Raw genomic sequence first — 15,890 nt, 5'->3', positions numbered from 1 at the left:
GCTTGAAGAGGCACAGCAATGGAATTCTGCGCCTCCCGGGAGCCCTCGAGTCCAGGCGGAGATTTTTCCAAATCACAGCCCTTCGCCCGCCATCGAGGTCTGGTCCATCGAGCCTGTCCCACACCATTGCGATACTTGTGTATCAAAACAAATACACTCCACCCAAAACCATATATGCAGACATAAGCATTTATAATGGAACTATAAAAATAAGAACAGAATGTATGACTTCAAAATGGGGCTGAATGACACCTAGGTGCCCTGGTCCAATTAGCTCCCGCCCTGTAACCCCGCTTCATCTGATCACATTTGGCCTTGACTCTCCATGTGCAACATGCGCACCAATCAACCAGTAAACAATATAAAACAAAAGTATTATCTAAAAATAATAGTTCCATTTGCTTATATGTTTGAAAAATACATATATTTATGAACTGACTGTGGGCAATGCTATAGTCAATTTATTGTAAAGTATCTGACATTCTTTTCACTGTAAGCAACATTCCATCATGTCAGCAACCAGGATTTGTGTGATATTGCAGTTAGTTTTTCTGCAGTTCGTTGCCAAAAGCAAAAAACTGGCAAAGACAGGGAATGTGGGCGCACGATATTCCGTCAACTCTGTGGAGAAAATTGGTCTGAGGAAACTTAGTCACACCACAGATGGATGATGTACACAGACATTGTGCACAATGACACACCAGCGGGAGCAGACTGTCTAATGTGTTAACCTCAAAAAACTTGTACACACCTCCCTTTTCTCAGGAAGCACTTTACTTCCCACCCCCACCAAACTTTCAAAACAGACTCAAAAATAAAGTTCCAGCTAACAGTCTGCTCTCTGTACAACAGATGTTTCCCCAGGGACTAATCACTACCCACTCCTCAGTTCGCAAATATTTAATCTCATTCCTTCACATCATTGTTAACATGCAGGGTGACACACAGTTAAAGAGGAATGGAATGCTCCCCACCTCTCTCCCCCACCCTGTCACTCTCTTCATCTTTGTCATGTGTAACAATGGTGACCCAGATTCCTCAGGGTTATTGCAATCTATTGAAATAAAAAAAGCAGGGGGGTGGAAGGCAGAACAACACCAGGGCTGCTCTCAATACCAGGCTATTTCTGTTTAACTTATTAACAATTTAGTTTAATATTTAACACATTCTCCTCTTTCTGCATTAGAATTTAAATACTTCACAGACACGACCTAATATGCTCTGGACGTGGCTTCTGACAGGTCTTTCCCTTTTGATAATACTGAGCAATTATTTTTTTTCCCCTCCTCAGTTGCTAACAAGGCAGCTGTTTATCCCAGAATCATTAACATGTCCTTCGACTGCCCGGATTCCCACTCCTGCCACTGACTCCTCTCATGACATCACAGCCATCTGCTACTTGCTAATTGGCTCCTGCATCGAGGGGGTGGGCAGAGCTATTATGTCACTTGTCTACATGGTAGGTAGTTATATTCTCTCATTCAGCAGGAGAGAAAGAGAAAGAACAGTCATCACCTAGAATATTTGAACAAAATAGTATAGATTGTTTCCCTTATTTCTGTTTGGTTCCTGAAACTCTCAATTTATCAAAGCATCTCAATCGCCAAAAAAAAAGAGCCTTTCAGAGAGAATGCCGATTTCTGTCACAGCAGCTTTGAGCCTGCTGCTGGCTTTGAGCAGCATGCAACTCAATGAGCTAACGGAGGCATGCACTTGCATGCCAAACCATCCCCAGGACGCTTTCTGCAGCTCCGACATAGGTAAGGAGCATCTCTTTTTATTTATGGGGGGCGGGGGGCGAGTGTTGGGGTGGAGAGTGGTTGCACCATGGCTGCTTTTAGGAAAATATAGTCTCAACTAGAATAACTTATTTTTTGAACCACCACCTCAAATGAACGCTCAGAATATCGCTAGCATCCCACAGCAGCTTTCCCTGTAGTCCAGGCCAACTTAACTTGTGTCTTTCACCACTTTGCTTTTTCAAGATTATATTTTACCTTACTTGCGGTTTCCCCATTCTATAACCAGCCATGATGCAGCAGTTTCCTTAGATAAATCCTAAATCCGTTGTAAAATATGTTAACAATTTTAATCTCCGATAGCTCTGTGTGAACCATAGTAAAATGTACAGTACTCTGAATGCACTGATGTTAAACTTAAAGTAACAAGATCAACTTTTCTGTTCCTTGCCCGACGATGCATTGCAAAATTTCTCTTGCATCATCTTAGTAAGCAACACTCGCGATTATCACTTAAATCACTTTTATTTAAAACCTGAGCAAACTTACAGCTGCGTGATAGTGGTCGCTATCTTCTTAAAACATTTACTACCTGAAAGCAGCCATCCTGCCAATCTCTGTGCCAAACAGGTAAAGTTTCCCTTTGACACGTTTCAGGGTTGCACATTTGAACTCTGTGGAGTGGAATGTTCACAGAATCACAGAAACCCCACAGTGCAGATAGAGGCCATTTCGGCCCATCGAGCCCGCACCGACACATATCCCACCCGCTCCCCGTAACCCCTACACCAACACATATCCCACCCTATCCCTGTAACCCCACGTATTTAATCCCCCTAACACTAAGGGTCAATTTATCATAGCCAATCAACCTAACCCGCACATCTTTGGACTGTGGGAGGAAACCGGAGCACCCGGAGAAAACCCACGCAAACACGGGGAGAATGTGCAAACTCCACACAGACAGTCGCCCGAGGCCAGATTCGAACCCGGGTCTCTGGCGCTGTGAGGCAACAGTGCTAACCACTAGGCCACCGTTCTGGAACAATCACGCTCAAGATACAAACTATTTCTCTAATTGGCTCAACGGCCCCATGTCGACAGTGTAATTGCGCACCTCTTTCCTGTTCTGTGTAGAGCTAAAAGCTTTAGGATGAAAGTAAATATGCTTCAATAACAATTAAACAGTCAGATGCAGCCCTCTGCTATGTACTGACAGTTTTTTTTTAAACTTAAATGGTACTTTTCAGAAACCCTTCACTTCCATGCTCCTGTAAGCTTTGCAACCGCACTGTATCACAGCCACCGTACACTTTTGACTTGGGTATGAAACAGAACAGGAAAAAGCACAGAAATTTTAATCAGTAAAGAGAATCTAAACCTGGAATTGGCAAATGTCAATTGATCATCTAAGAGGAGAGAGGGCATGGGATGGGTTATTCAAACTCAGTAAACGACAAACAGTTCATACTCTGAAGTCCAGCAGCATCAGTCACAGGGTTAAGAGCTGCTACTTGCCTTCCAAGACACAAAAGTGCATCCAACAGGATATGGTACAGGGAAGTTAAGATTACTAATGCTTAATTCTCCTCTTTGTTGTTAGAGATGCAGGAAGGTAATTAGTTAATCTGCCTGTTCCGGTGGTTCAGGCAGATGTAAAAGATCTTTGGCCCTATTTGAAGAGCAGCGGGGAGTCCTTTCGGTATCTGACCAACATTCCTTCCCTGAACACCCCGAAAAACAATATTAACTGATCATTCATCTCATTTGCTGTTTTTGAGATCTTGCTATTTGCAAATTGGTTGCCACATTACCCTACAAAGCTAATTGAGTGCACTTCGGAAGTAAGTCATTGGTTCTGAGGACATGATAAAGCACTATATAAATTCAAGTTCTTCTTCCTAGTCCCGTGATCAGAAAAATCAAATATTCAAAAGTATTGAATCACAGTATTTTCTTCCTAGTCCCCTTTGGCTTCCTCTTACTACACAACTGATAAACTTGTGTGAGCTGCTCGCAAGCTTCCACTGATCCTGTACTCCAGAGCGGTCTAGGGCTTTTATCTCAGATTTTATTTTGTCTCTCTCTTTCTAACTGTGGGGAAGCAACTGACCTGCATGCAAATACCCTTGCCACATCAACATCAAAGTCTGAGATTGGGAATTTGAAGGGAAGCAGCACCCTGTCGCCCAGTGACTCCATGTATTAATACTCTAATGCAGAGTGCTGCTGCAAATCATCGGATATATTTTTAAATGGGCTGTTAAATCTCAGGACCCCCAGCACTGAGATAAATGAAAATGCACTGCTGTCCATGGGGCACAGCACAGGAGTCCATGGGGCACAGCACAGGAAGGTTATTCCCATCAGTGATTCAGGAATGTGAAAAAACCCAATTCATAGGAGCCATAGGTCTCTTTCTGATGAGAAGAGGGAACCATTAAACACACACTCTGATGGTTTGTTCTAGGGGACCTAAACCCACATAAGAACATGGACCTTTGTGCACCAGACTCTCCCCATTAACAGTCTCTCCTCACATTTTTAGTTTCAACATCCAGTCCCCTCCACTCACTGGCATACCATGGCTGCAGTGTCTACTGTCTACAGGATGCACTGCAGTAACTCGCCATGAATCTTCAGCAGCACGTCCCAAACCTGGGACTTCCACCACCTAGAAGGACAAGGGCAGCAGGTGCAGATCCATCACCCCCAAGTTCCCCTTCAAGTCATACACTATCCCAACTTGTCCCTACATCGCCATTCCTTCGTCGTCGCTGGGTCAAAATCCTGGAACTCCCTACCTAACAGTATTGTGGGAGCACCTTCACCACACTGACCGCAGCGGTTCAAGAAGGCGGCTCACCACCACCTTCTCAGGGCAACTAGGGATGGGCAATCAAAGCCAACCTTTCCAGTGATGCTGACAGCCCAAGAATGAATTAAATAAAAATGCTCGTTGAAATGTTTTCTATGTTAAAGGCGTTATATAAATACAAGATATTATTGTTGTCAACAGCAGCTCGTGAGACACCTAAAAATGCACATCTCCAAGGCTGTTGAGTCTCCAGAGGTCAGGTCACTTATAATAGAGTGGCATAAATGGTGGGACTACTGCACCTGCAAGTGATGAGGAAATATCACAGGAGGCATTTTGACCCTCCCACGCTCAGCAGAAACTATGCAAGCAGGGTCTTAAGATGGAGGGGGGGGGGTTTGTGCCACGTTCCTGCTTGACACCATCTTAACTTAACCTGAAATCAGGCATGAGAAGGCTCGCTGTCACAAAGGAGTAGATGCCTAATTAAAATGAGAACGACACGGCCCATTGAACGACACGGCCATGTCACAATTTTAACTCCTAGGATCAGGAGACCTGCATGGCACTGATCATTTTTACATTTTCTTAAGGTTGCTTGTGGCCCAGGAGGAGCAGGAAACCTTGGGCCTCCTCTTCCCCAGTCTTTCCCTTCCCCCCTTCTCCAGCTGCAGTCATCATGGGCAGCCCCCTTCTCACTTCCCCTGCCGGGGATTGTTCCCTTGGTCTCTAAGTGACGTCGGCCTCCTGCTGATCTCCCACTCCCGCCCTCTGGCTCTTGCGTCATTCCCGCTGGCCCCGTGTGAGAGACAGTGCAGAGAAATGTAAATGAGGTCTGGAAGTTAAAAGGGCTGGGCCTCACCATGAGGTGTCTGAGCAGGGGGGGGGGTTCCCTCCCACCCCACCCCGCACCTCACTCACCCCGAAATAAAACCAGGGCTCATATGTCTGCTGTTGACGAGAGGAGTTTGTGCCTCTGCAGTTGACAAGAAGAATACCATGTTGAGGCCTCTCCAGCAATGTAAAACCACCTTCAAAAGAATATCATCACCCACTGTTTTGTGAACTGCTCAAGTCATTGTGATGAATGACAACAATTCTTCTTGGCACCTCTCCTCAAAACAGGAACAATTCCTTTTTAAATACTTGGGTAACTTTTTGCTGATACATCTCTTGTTTTGGGGATTTTTCTCCCCTCACTATTTCCAACCCATCTTGTGAATAAATCCGTGCCAACACTGCACTGAGGTGGCTGCCTGATACCTAATACTCCCCTCATCCATAGCAGAGGAGTGGCACTCCTCTCATCAACAGCAAAACGTGATGCTCTCCCATTGACGGCAGAGGAGTAGTGGTATTCTCATGGACAAGAGCTCGCCTGGAGACCACTGTAGTTCTGCTCCCATCTCTAGGAAGCGCCTAGCCTCTGCTGAACACCTCGCTGCAGCAGTGTCGCTGAAGCTAAGCTCTTGGTGAACTCGCGGGATTGAAACCTAGGTTTTATAATCCACCATGTCATGTGTTGCTGCTCCAACAAGCTGCTCTGTTAGTTTTTTTTAATTCAGTTGGTTCCAGAGACAGTGGATACTGCAGAGCAGGAAAAGACCATTTACATGTGTATTAGATATTTTCATGCTTCTCTTGTTACTCTTTGCTCAGAGGGAGCAGGCGAGTCAAGACCGCAAACATAAATTAAATCCAGGCATCTAAAGGGCAGTTTTTTCAAAGTGGAATGTAAGCTAATGTTACCAAAAGGATTAACAATGCCAGAGTTTTTAAACTGTGATGTTTGTTAAACCAATTATCAACCCCTCTCCCGCCTCCTCTCCCCCCCCCCCCCCCCCCCCACCCACACATTTGTCTTAAATATAAAACCTTTTGTGGCACAAGCTCGTGAACAATTAAGAAAAAAATAGTTGCGAGAAGCCAAAGCTGTTTAAAAATACATTATGGAGCCGTTGTAGATGGAAAAAGTGTGGAAGGATCTCTCATCAGACCTCCTCCCAGATGTGACTGAAGGTGGGGGGCACTGACCAGGTTCGAGTCCACATGAAACCAAGAAAATTCTGAATGACCTCTGTCAGCAGTAGAGTAGTTCATGCTCCTAAACGCCCACTAACTTACTGCCCCAATGAAACCCTGTGGAGGGAGAGGATTGGATGGGTTTATAAAATAACTGTTTGAGATGGATTGCAGTTTTTGGTGATTGGGAGACTGGAGCATGCATCTATGTAAAGGCAGGCAAGCAGGACAAGGTTTGGCAAACCAGTTAATAGTCTGCTTTAATTGTTATATGACTAGACAGAGCTTCTACACAAAGACCGAGAGTTCCCACAGTGGTATAGACTGATCACCAATTTCAAAACAGTTTGATTTTATTTGCTGTAAAAGCATAATTTGATTGGCCATTTCTCTGCACAGGAGAGCAAAATCAGGAGGTATCTGACCAAGTTATCACATTATCATGTTATTTAACAAAGCTGACCCCTTCCTGGAACTAAATCTCAAAACATAACATATGGAACACTATAGGTTGAGTGAGTTTCAAAGGTGCAACACAGCTCAGAGTTAAGATAACATTAACAAATTTGTGCTTCATTCCCATCGTTTCTGATATTGTCTGAGCATCGTAGATTACTGTGTAACACGATGTATTACAGCCTTGGAACGCAATTTGGCCGGCGCCTTGCCCTCTGTGTCACAGGTGCTCTCTGATCCATGCTATGCCCTCTGTGCTACGCAAATGCTCCAGCTGCACACTATTCTATCTGTGTTTCAAATCGAAAAGTTAGTAATGAGCCTCCAGTGCATATATGGAATTTTTTTTGTTAAAGTTAACTAGAAGTAAAATCGCTGGAACCACTGCTGTTCTACTGAAGGGGTGGGGAGTGAACAGTTACAGAAACACCAAAGTATACATTAAACTCGGTGACCAATGTCTAACTCAGAATTTCTTATTGTCCTGTACTGCCAAGCAAGCCGTATTGTTTGCATTAGGGTTTGTGGCTTGCAAGTCAAATTGTGATGTTGACAAAGCCACTATAAAAGGTATTTAAAGTAGTTTGCCAGCTGCCTTCTGGTATGAAATCCTTTCACTTCCCCAGTGGCAGAGGAAAAGGAGGCTGGACCCCAGAATAAGTAATGGGGGGTGGGGAATGACTTAAAATAATCCATATCATTTATTTAAAATAATAGTTTTTTATTTGAAGGTTGGGGTATGCAGTACGAGTGGACGTGAGAAAGCAGAGATGGCAAAAAGCTGTAATCAGTTATATGCCATGTGTGCTCTACAGCAGTACACTTAGTGGCTCTGAAAGGCCAGCTCTCCTGGTCTGGGACTCAGGTAACCAGATCTCCAGAGATAACCTGAGACAGATCGAGTACTGGAATGAAGAGCAACTGAATAATGAAAGAAAAGACTGGGATCAAACAAAAAGAAACCAGAGATCAAAGAAAATCAAAATCAGAATCAGAGCCACTTCACAAGAGATAGGAATAGAAGGAGGCAGACCGGAAAACACGAAATCTGCTCTCATACTGCTGCTAGTTTAGTTTGGATTCCAGAAGACCACTATCCATCACCCCTGGGCTTACATTACTAAATCCAGCTTCTTATTCCAGTGACAGACTTGTGTGCCACAAAAATTGTTGTTAGTACAAGGACCCTGTCCCTATAGATTTCTTTGTTTTTATCGTAGAAAAATGTTGCTGAGGACAACTTTTTACCAGCACGATGGTTAGTGAGGACCCACCAGGACGTGGGAACTCTGTCTCGTGTTAAAGTTACATTTTTGAAAATGGGAGCTAGCCCTTCTCTCCAACGCTGACCCACTAATTGTGTCCTCAAAAATGAAACATTGTAAAAAATATTAAAGGGACTGTGTTATCAGGAAACCAGCATGGGGTTAAATAAACTGGTAAAAGGAAAGTTTAGACTAGATGTCAGGAAGACCTTCTTCACGCCATATTCTTTTGGGTATTTTAATGCTGGTGAATACTTTTGACTCATTCAAGAGACAGTTAGCTGAGGGAATGTGAGTTTTTTAAATTCTGTGCTAAGATGGGAAAATAGCCTTCCTCATTTGCATCCATTTTGTGAATGAAAGAAAGGAGAAAGACTTGCATTTATTTGTGCCTTTTATGACCTCAGGATGTCCCAAAATGCTTTACAGCCAATGAAGTACTTTTTATAGTGTAGTCACTGTTGTAAATGTAGGAAAAGCGGCAGCCAATTTGCACACAGCAAGCCCCCAGAAACAGCAATGTGATAATGACTAGATAATCTGTTCAGTAATGTTGATTGAGGGATAAATATTGGCCAGGACACCGGGGATAACTCCCCTGCTCTTCTTCGAAATAGTGCCATGGGATCTTTTACGTCCACCTGAGAGAGCAGATGGGCCTCGGTTTAACATCTCATCCAAAAGACGGCACTCCCTCAGTATAGCCCTGGAGTGTCAGCCTAGATTTTTGTACTCAAATCACTGGAGTGGGACTTGAACCCACAAACCTCAGAGGTGAGGATGCTACCAACTGAGCGACAGCTGAAAAGCAAATCTTCATACCCTGAGAGAGTGTGTGCAGCTCTGGTGAGGATGGCACTTCTGCAAGACTCCATTTTGTCCAACAGAAGCTGCAAGTGAATATCCGCAGCTCACTATCAGCTTCTACAAGCTGGAACCCAAAACTGCAACCGTCCCACAATGTTTGCTGTTTACAGCTGAGTTTCGGTGCTGAAAGTGATGTGTTCTGGTCCCCTGTAATGACCTGCACACTCCAGCTTTCTGGCATTCACCACATTGATGACGGCAATGCCGAGCTTTTATTGGTCAAGACTATGCAACTAGTTCGTTTTTCCTACTCTGCAGCATTGTTGTTTCCTTCAAAGAAATAACTCGGGTGGTTGGGCTTTTATGAAGTCCTGATGTTATTAAAAATGATGTTTGATGCTGCATGGTCTTTTGCCGATATGTCCCATTGGGAGCTCCACAAATTCTGGTTAGTAACTCCCCCATTCCTCACCTATTCCTTTCTGTAACTACCCCTTCTCCTGACTAGCTTTGCTTAGTTACTACCCCTGGTGGCCATTTACTGCGTACAGTAACTTTTGCTATATAGAAGAAATGGGGCTGGCGGATGTGAAGAAAAATCACAGCACAGGAGGAAGAGCCAGGGTGGGAGCACGTGCAGATCTTACCCGGCTGAACTGAGCCTCCACTGTGCACCTCACAACAACCACTGGTCACAAAATGGGATTGGCGTGACTGGCAACTTGCCCTTTCTCAGTCACGAAACAGTGTCAAGAGAGGTGTTTCAATACTATGGGGCGCAGAGAGAGCATTTAGCTGATTTGGTCTGGCACTCTATAGATTCAGTGCATCATGATGAAGTCTATGAAATAGAACCACTGAACCAGTACTACTGCAGTCCTCAAATGCAATCATCACTCACACTGGTGCTGTAATTCCTGATAAAAATAAATTGTGAATTATATTGATAGAAGGCTACAAAACCCCATGTACTCCGAATTAAAGATGCTGCACGATAAATATTTACATAAGAGGACGTTATCATTTAACATTTCTGTTTTACCCGGGATATCTGGAGTGTCTCATCGTGTAGATTTTTCAGAATATCTTCATGAGAATGTGCAGCAGTATGCTTCTCTGCCTCAGAGCTCAGAGGATAGAGACGGTACAAGTTGCAAGGAAAGTCTGACCACTGCCACCAAAAATAACCATCTGCAATGACAGAATTACAGCATGGCAAATCACCCCCCATCCGAACCAATCCTGGCTGCAGGACAACAACAACAACTTGTATCTATATAGCACCTTTAACATAGTAAAACATTCCAAGGCGCTTAACAGGAGCGTTATCAGACAACGGTTAATATGTTCTGCTGAGTGCCCCTACCTCTGGGGACTACACATTATCTGGATTTTAATGTGCAACTGACCCAAAGGCCTAGAAATTCAGTTGCTTGCGCCAGCCGGTAGCGCCTTAGGAGGAGGAGATGTTGGGCGCTAGGTGGCTAGCGGCCAGGCGCAGCGCGATCTGCGCCTCTCCCCAACTTCACTAGAGATTTAGCGTCGGCGCAAAGTCTTGCTGCGCGCGCAGATCCTGACGTCATTTCATCGTGCAACGCCCTTTGTGCGCCCCAAACCAGAACTTCAGTGGCGCCGCCCTTCTTTGCGCCTGGCGCCCCCAGCGACTGGTAGAGGGGAACGGTTCCCAGTCGCTGCGGGGTGCGGGGGGCGCTATTTAAAGGGGACTCCTCCTGCACTATAAGTGACAGCCATTTTGTGCCAATCCTTCTGTGTGAGAGACAAAGGCAGAGAGCTTTCTGCTTTGACTCAGCGCTCGCACAGGTACTTCTGGCTTCAGGCCAGAGCTTTGCACTTGGATTTCACTTTCAGTGCCATAGCCTGGAGTCGCCACATATACTGTAATGGGGGCTACAATGGGTGGAAACGTTGGCTTTTTGCATTGCATTCAAAGGGATCAGAGACGCCGTGAGAGAGTGCCAGTCATGGCCAGACGGAGAAGGGCCAACAGGTGTCGGCACAGGAGGCCTTACCCACCCAGGGTATACCGCCAGCAGTTCTCATATCTGAACATGTCTGAGGAGCAGTGTGTTCGGAGGCTGCGATTCAGAAGGGAGGTGGTCACTGAGATCTGCCACCTGCTTCGCAGAGATCTGCAGCCACAGCTGAGGAGCAGGACGTCTCTGTCGGTGGCAGTGAAGGTGACGGTGGCTCTCAACTTCTATGCCACCGGCTCCTTCCAATCCGCTACTGGGGACATTGCCAACATCTCCCAGTTCGCAGTACATTGCTGCATCCTCCAGGTGAACAATGCCCTTTTCAGAAGGAGACGTCAGTACATCTCCTTCCCCATGACCCTCGACAAGCAGCAAGAGCGTACAATGGGATTTGGAAGAATAGCGGGCTTCACCATGGTCCAGGGCGTAGAACTGATGAACCAGCATTGGTCAGGCCTTGCTTCAGGGCTGCAGTGCGCAGGGCATGGCAGCCAGACAAGTCCACCCTCCCCCTTTAAGAGCTGACCGGCGCCAGAGTGTCTGCCGTCAATCAGCAACTCGCCGCACCTGCGCTGCGCCCGCCCTCGGGGGTATCGCCCCGGACCGCCGGCTTAGCGCCTAATGATAGTCGTGCATCGCCAGTTTTAGCGCAGCAGCAATCTCTTGGGGCGATGCGACTGAATATCGGCGAAGGTGGAGCGAACTTGCGCCGGGTGCAAACTTTAGCGGCCGCCCGACTGTAGCGCCCCGAACGTGGCTATACTGAATTTCGAGGCCAAAGTGTCTTATGAAGCCACAGAGCCTGTAGGACACCAGGTGCTGGGTGACCTCGTCTGCACCCCAGCTCTGTTACAAAATGTGCAGTGTTGCGACTGGCAGTTACATCATAGCCCTTAACAATGCTGACCCAATAGATCGGTCTGTTCATTCTCGACAATTCAAACTGTGTTGCTTAGAGCACCACTACTGATAGGGACTTCGGTGATACTGTATATTCCAGCAGGACCCAACCATAGCAAGCACATTCCTTTCAACAAACTGAGATGTAGATGATTAACTGTCCCCCTCATCTGATTGAATGACTGAGAGAGTGCAGGTACCAATTGGGGGTCAATTTTAACTCCCAGTTCAGGTGGTCAAATGCCACCAGCTGGCACCAAAGGAAATGCCACCTTCAAGTTGCGGGGGGGGGGTGGGTTGCGGGGGGGGCGGGGGGGTGGGGTCGGGTGCGGAGTCCAGGGTAAGGGAGGCCCACCTGCTCTTCCTGGCCCCACAAAGAAAAGATTTTCACTTTGGAGGACCCCTTCATCCTCCTGACAGCTTCTGACCCGCCTTCACCTGGCGGGAAAGCCATAGTGACTTCCCCCTCCGGCCCGAATTACAATGCAGTCGGGGTTGACGTAATGGGGCCCCATTTGCATAAATTTATGAGGCTCCCACCTGCTTCCAGTGGGCACCTGAGCCACTGATCTTCAGTGAGCAGTTGAGATGGTGGCCAGTGGGATTTCAGCAGGGCAGTCAGGCTGTGTGCTCCATTTTAAAGGGGCTTCCGGCCCATTCCCACCGGGCAGGACGGCTTAAAATCCCCCTTCCCTTCCCCGCCCCCCCACAAGCCTCACAAATTCCACCCAGTAAACCAATAAGGAAGGAGAGAAATTCAGTTTTCTCCTGCCTCCACTTTCCACTGGGAAAGTACCTCATATCCTCTCGCTGCCGTGCTACATCACATTGCCATGCAAGGAATCGTGGCTAAGAACCAGCGCCCTATCACTCTGATGCATTCCGTCATGTATGTCAACCCTCAGTCCCTTGTATTGGAAAGTACGGGCTGGATTGCAGTGAAAGACGGGGCAAAATCAGGAAGCCTGGCCTACCAACCTGAGCTCCCTATGATAAATGGAAGGGAGGGAGTGGTGGAGACCCATGCCTGGGCTGCTCGGACAGCGTGAGGACGCATTCTCCGCTGGTTTCTTTTCATTTACATTTTCCCTCCTACAGCGTGACTCTTCACACCTGTCACTTGAATTTTAGGACTGAAGTAAGATCAAATCTCTTTTACAGATTGAACAGAATCTCCTAAAGCTCAAGGTTGTTCAGGTGACCGACTGGAACGGGCACACTTGCGTTCTGGCACATAGCCCATTGTGGCTTGTTTATTTGTCTGACCTAAATGAACCATGGGAAGCCTGGGCACTAAATGTGAAGTATGCCCCTCAGCAGGAAATGCCACACTAATCTCTCTATCCCTCATGCAGATGAGATCACTGTAACTATGTGTTTTGAAATCCAGCCAGGCAGGTGCTGAGGGTAGTGCCAAATAGCTACAGCCCCTATCAGTTTAAAAAAAATATACAGTGGCTCATTCTACTTCTGCTGCAGCAGCTGAAGTGACCTGTAATAGTACTCACCTCAATGTGGACTCCTGCACAGTCATGGTGTGAGGTGGGTAAGTCAAATACCTATCACACCAGGATGACTGCAACATGAGGGCAGGGCTGTGTGTTCCTAATGCTGGCAGGAACACCACTATTTATTCAGTTTTTCTGTTCGATACAGCAGCTGTTTAAACATTGCTTAATTTTGATAATGTGGAATGATAACAGGCCAACTCTACCATTGTAAAGCATATCGCAGTTGAGTGGCCCAGGTTGTTGCAGCATCAACACACAGGTTCAGTTCTACATCCAACTCCACCCACCGCTTGGAGTTCCCAATCTCCACCACACTGCTGTGGTAAAGCACAGAATGAAAGGCAGTCTGTCAGGATTTCAGCCTCTCTGGCAGCAGCTGGTGAGGCCGAAGATTTGCCTTGAAAAAAATCACATTCTGTTGGCAAGAGATTACCGGATGAATTTTCAGGGCTCCTGCTGAGTGGAAACAGGGCAGTAGCACCCTAAAATGGTAGGCAATGAACTCCTGCCCCATTGCTGCCGTTACTGTGACGATGGCAATGTTACCCCACCACTGGGCGACTGGAGCGGCCCTGTGGGTCAAGTGGTAGGCCCATTTATAATGCTAATCAGGGTCCTATGATGTACATAGGACCCCCGTTGCCATTTTTGGGCTGGACTGGGCAGAGCATGCGCTATGCGCACTCCGACCAGTAACAGTCGGCGGGCCAGGCTGAAGAGGCCGTGGAACGATTAGTTTCACATTATTTTTGTGCAGGACTGTTCCTCCGGGTCCTACAAAAATACTGTGGGCTGCTGCTGGCCGAGGGGCAGCCCCTTCGGAGTTGCCTCCCACCTCCCAGGACCTTTCTGCAAGTGCCGCCACCATTCTAGCTGGCCAACATTCTTGTGAGCCAAAGCCGATGAGCTGCCTGCATCGCTGGTCAGCCACCAAAATCAACCTCCCCATCCTCGGTATCACTGCAAACTGTTGAATGAATAGAGAGCTCACTCATCCTTGTTAACATGAAATTTTTCACATCCTAACATGTTATTTTCCGAAGGTACTCTCATAGAAACATAGACGATAGGAGCAAGAGTAGGCCATTCGGCCCTTCGAGCCTGCTCCGCCGTTCAATGAGATCATGGCTGATCATCCAAATTCAGTACCCTGTCCCTCCCTTCTCCCCATATCCCTTGATCCCTTTAGCCTTAAGAAATATATCCAACTCCTTCTTGAATATATTTAATGAACTGGCCTCCACCGCCCTCTGTGGCAGAGAATTCCACAGGTTCACCACTCTCTGGGTGAAGAAATTCCTCCTCATTTCAGTCCTAAATGGCTGTGACTTGTAAATGGCTAAATCCTTAGACTATGACCCCTGGTTCTGGACTCCCCGGCCATCAGAAACATCCTTCCTGCATCTAGTCTGTCCAGGCCTGACAGAATTTTATAGGTTTCGATGAGATCCCCTCTCAATCTTCTAAACTCCAGTGAGTATAAGCCCAATCGACACAATCTCTCCTCATACGTCATTCCTGCCATCCCAGGTATCAGCCTGGTGAATCTTCGCTGCACTCCCTCCATGGCAAGAACGTCCTTCCTCAGGTAAGGCGACCAAAACTGCACACAATACTCAAGGTGCGGTCTCACCAAGGCCCTGTACAACTGTAGCAAGACACCCTTGTTCCTGTACTCGAACCCCCTTGCTACGAAGGCCAACATACCATTTGCCTTCTTAACCGCCTGCTGCACCTGCATGCTTACCTTCAGCGACTGGTGCACAAGAACACCCAGGTCTCTTTGCACTTCCCCTTCTCCCAATCTATTGCCATTCAAATAATAATCTGCCTTCCTGTTTTTGCCACCAAAGTGGATAACCTCACATTTATCCACATTATAGTGCATTTGCCAAGTTTCTGCCCAATCACCCAACCTGTCCAAATCGTACTGGAGTTTCACGACATCCTCCTCACAGCATACCCTCCCACCCAGCTTTGTGTTGTCTGCAAATTTGGAGATATTACATCCAATTCCCTCGTCCAGATCATTAATATATATTGTGAACAGCTGGGGTCCTAGGACCGATCCTTGTGGTACCCCATTAGTCACTGCCTGCCACTCGGAAAACGACCCGTTTATTTTGCAAGCTAAGGTCCTAAGGGAGAAAAATTGGGTTGCACCCCCTTTGGGGCGCTAACTTTGCTACTTTTTGGGCCCCGAAAAAGTTAGCGCCCCCACGCCCAAAATCGAATGTTAGCGCCCCAAGCAAGACGCAGGATGCTACTGGAAGTGCTCCTCCTCCCTCTTGGGGCGCTTCCATTGAATATTGCGGCGCTACGTGCGGCAGCGTCACGCACGTCGGCACGTAGCGCTGTGGTACTACAGGCCTCCCTCC

General features: G+C 46.9%; 2 protein-coding genes across 3 annotated transcripts in view; one reads left to right on the top strand and one right to left on the bottom strand.

Moving 5' to 3' along the window:
• The window catches only part of syn3 (synapsin III), a 479,656-nt gene that overhangs the window by 97,549 nt on the left and 366,217 nt on the right, over positions 1 to 15,890 (bottom strand). The window lies entirely within an intron of this gene.
• Positions 1,469 to 15,890, top strand: part of LOC147106163 (metalloproteinase inhibitor 3) — a 34,158-nt gene continuing 19,736 nt past the window's right edge. The window contains exon 1 of the mRNA XM_086009012.1: positions 1,469 to 1,760. Coding sequence (XP_085865138.1) covers positions 1,631 to 1,760 — 130 coding nt within the window. The 5' untranslated portion in view covers positions 1,469 to 1,630. The remainder of the gene's footprint in view (positions 1,761 to 15,890) is intronic.

This window comes from Somniosus microcephalus, chromosome 16, assembly GCF_052327205.1.
Source record: "Somniosus microcephalus isolate GS21.2 chromosome 16, FLI_Smic_1.0, whole genome shotgun sequence".
In the NCBI taxonomy this organism is placed as follows: domain Eukaryota; kingdom Metazoa; phylum Chordata; class Chondrichthyes; order Squaliformes; family Somniosidae; genus Somniosus; species Somniosus microcephalus.
This window is presented reverse-complemented; position numbering and strand designations above follow the sequence as displayed.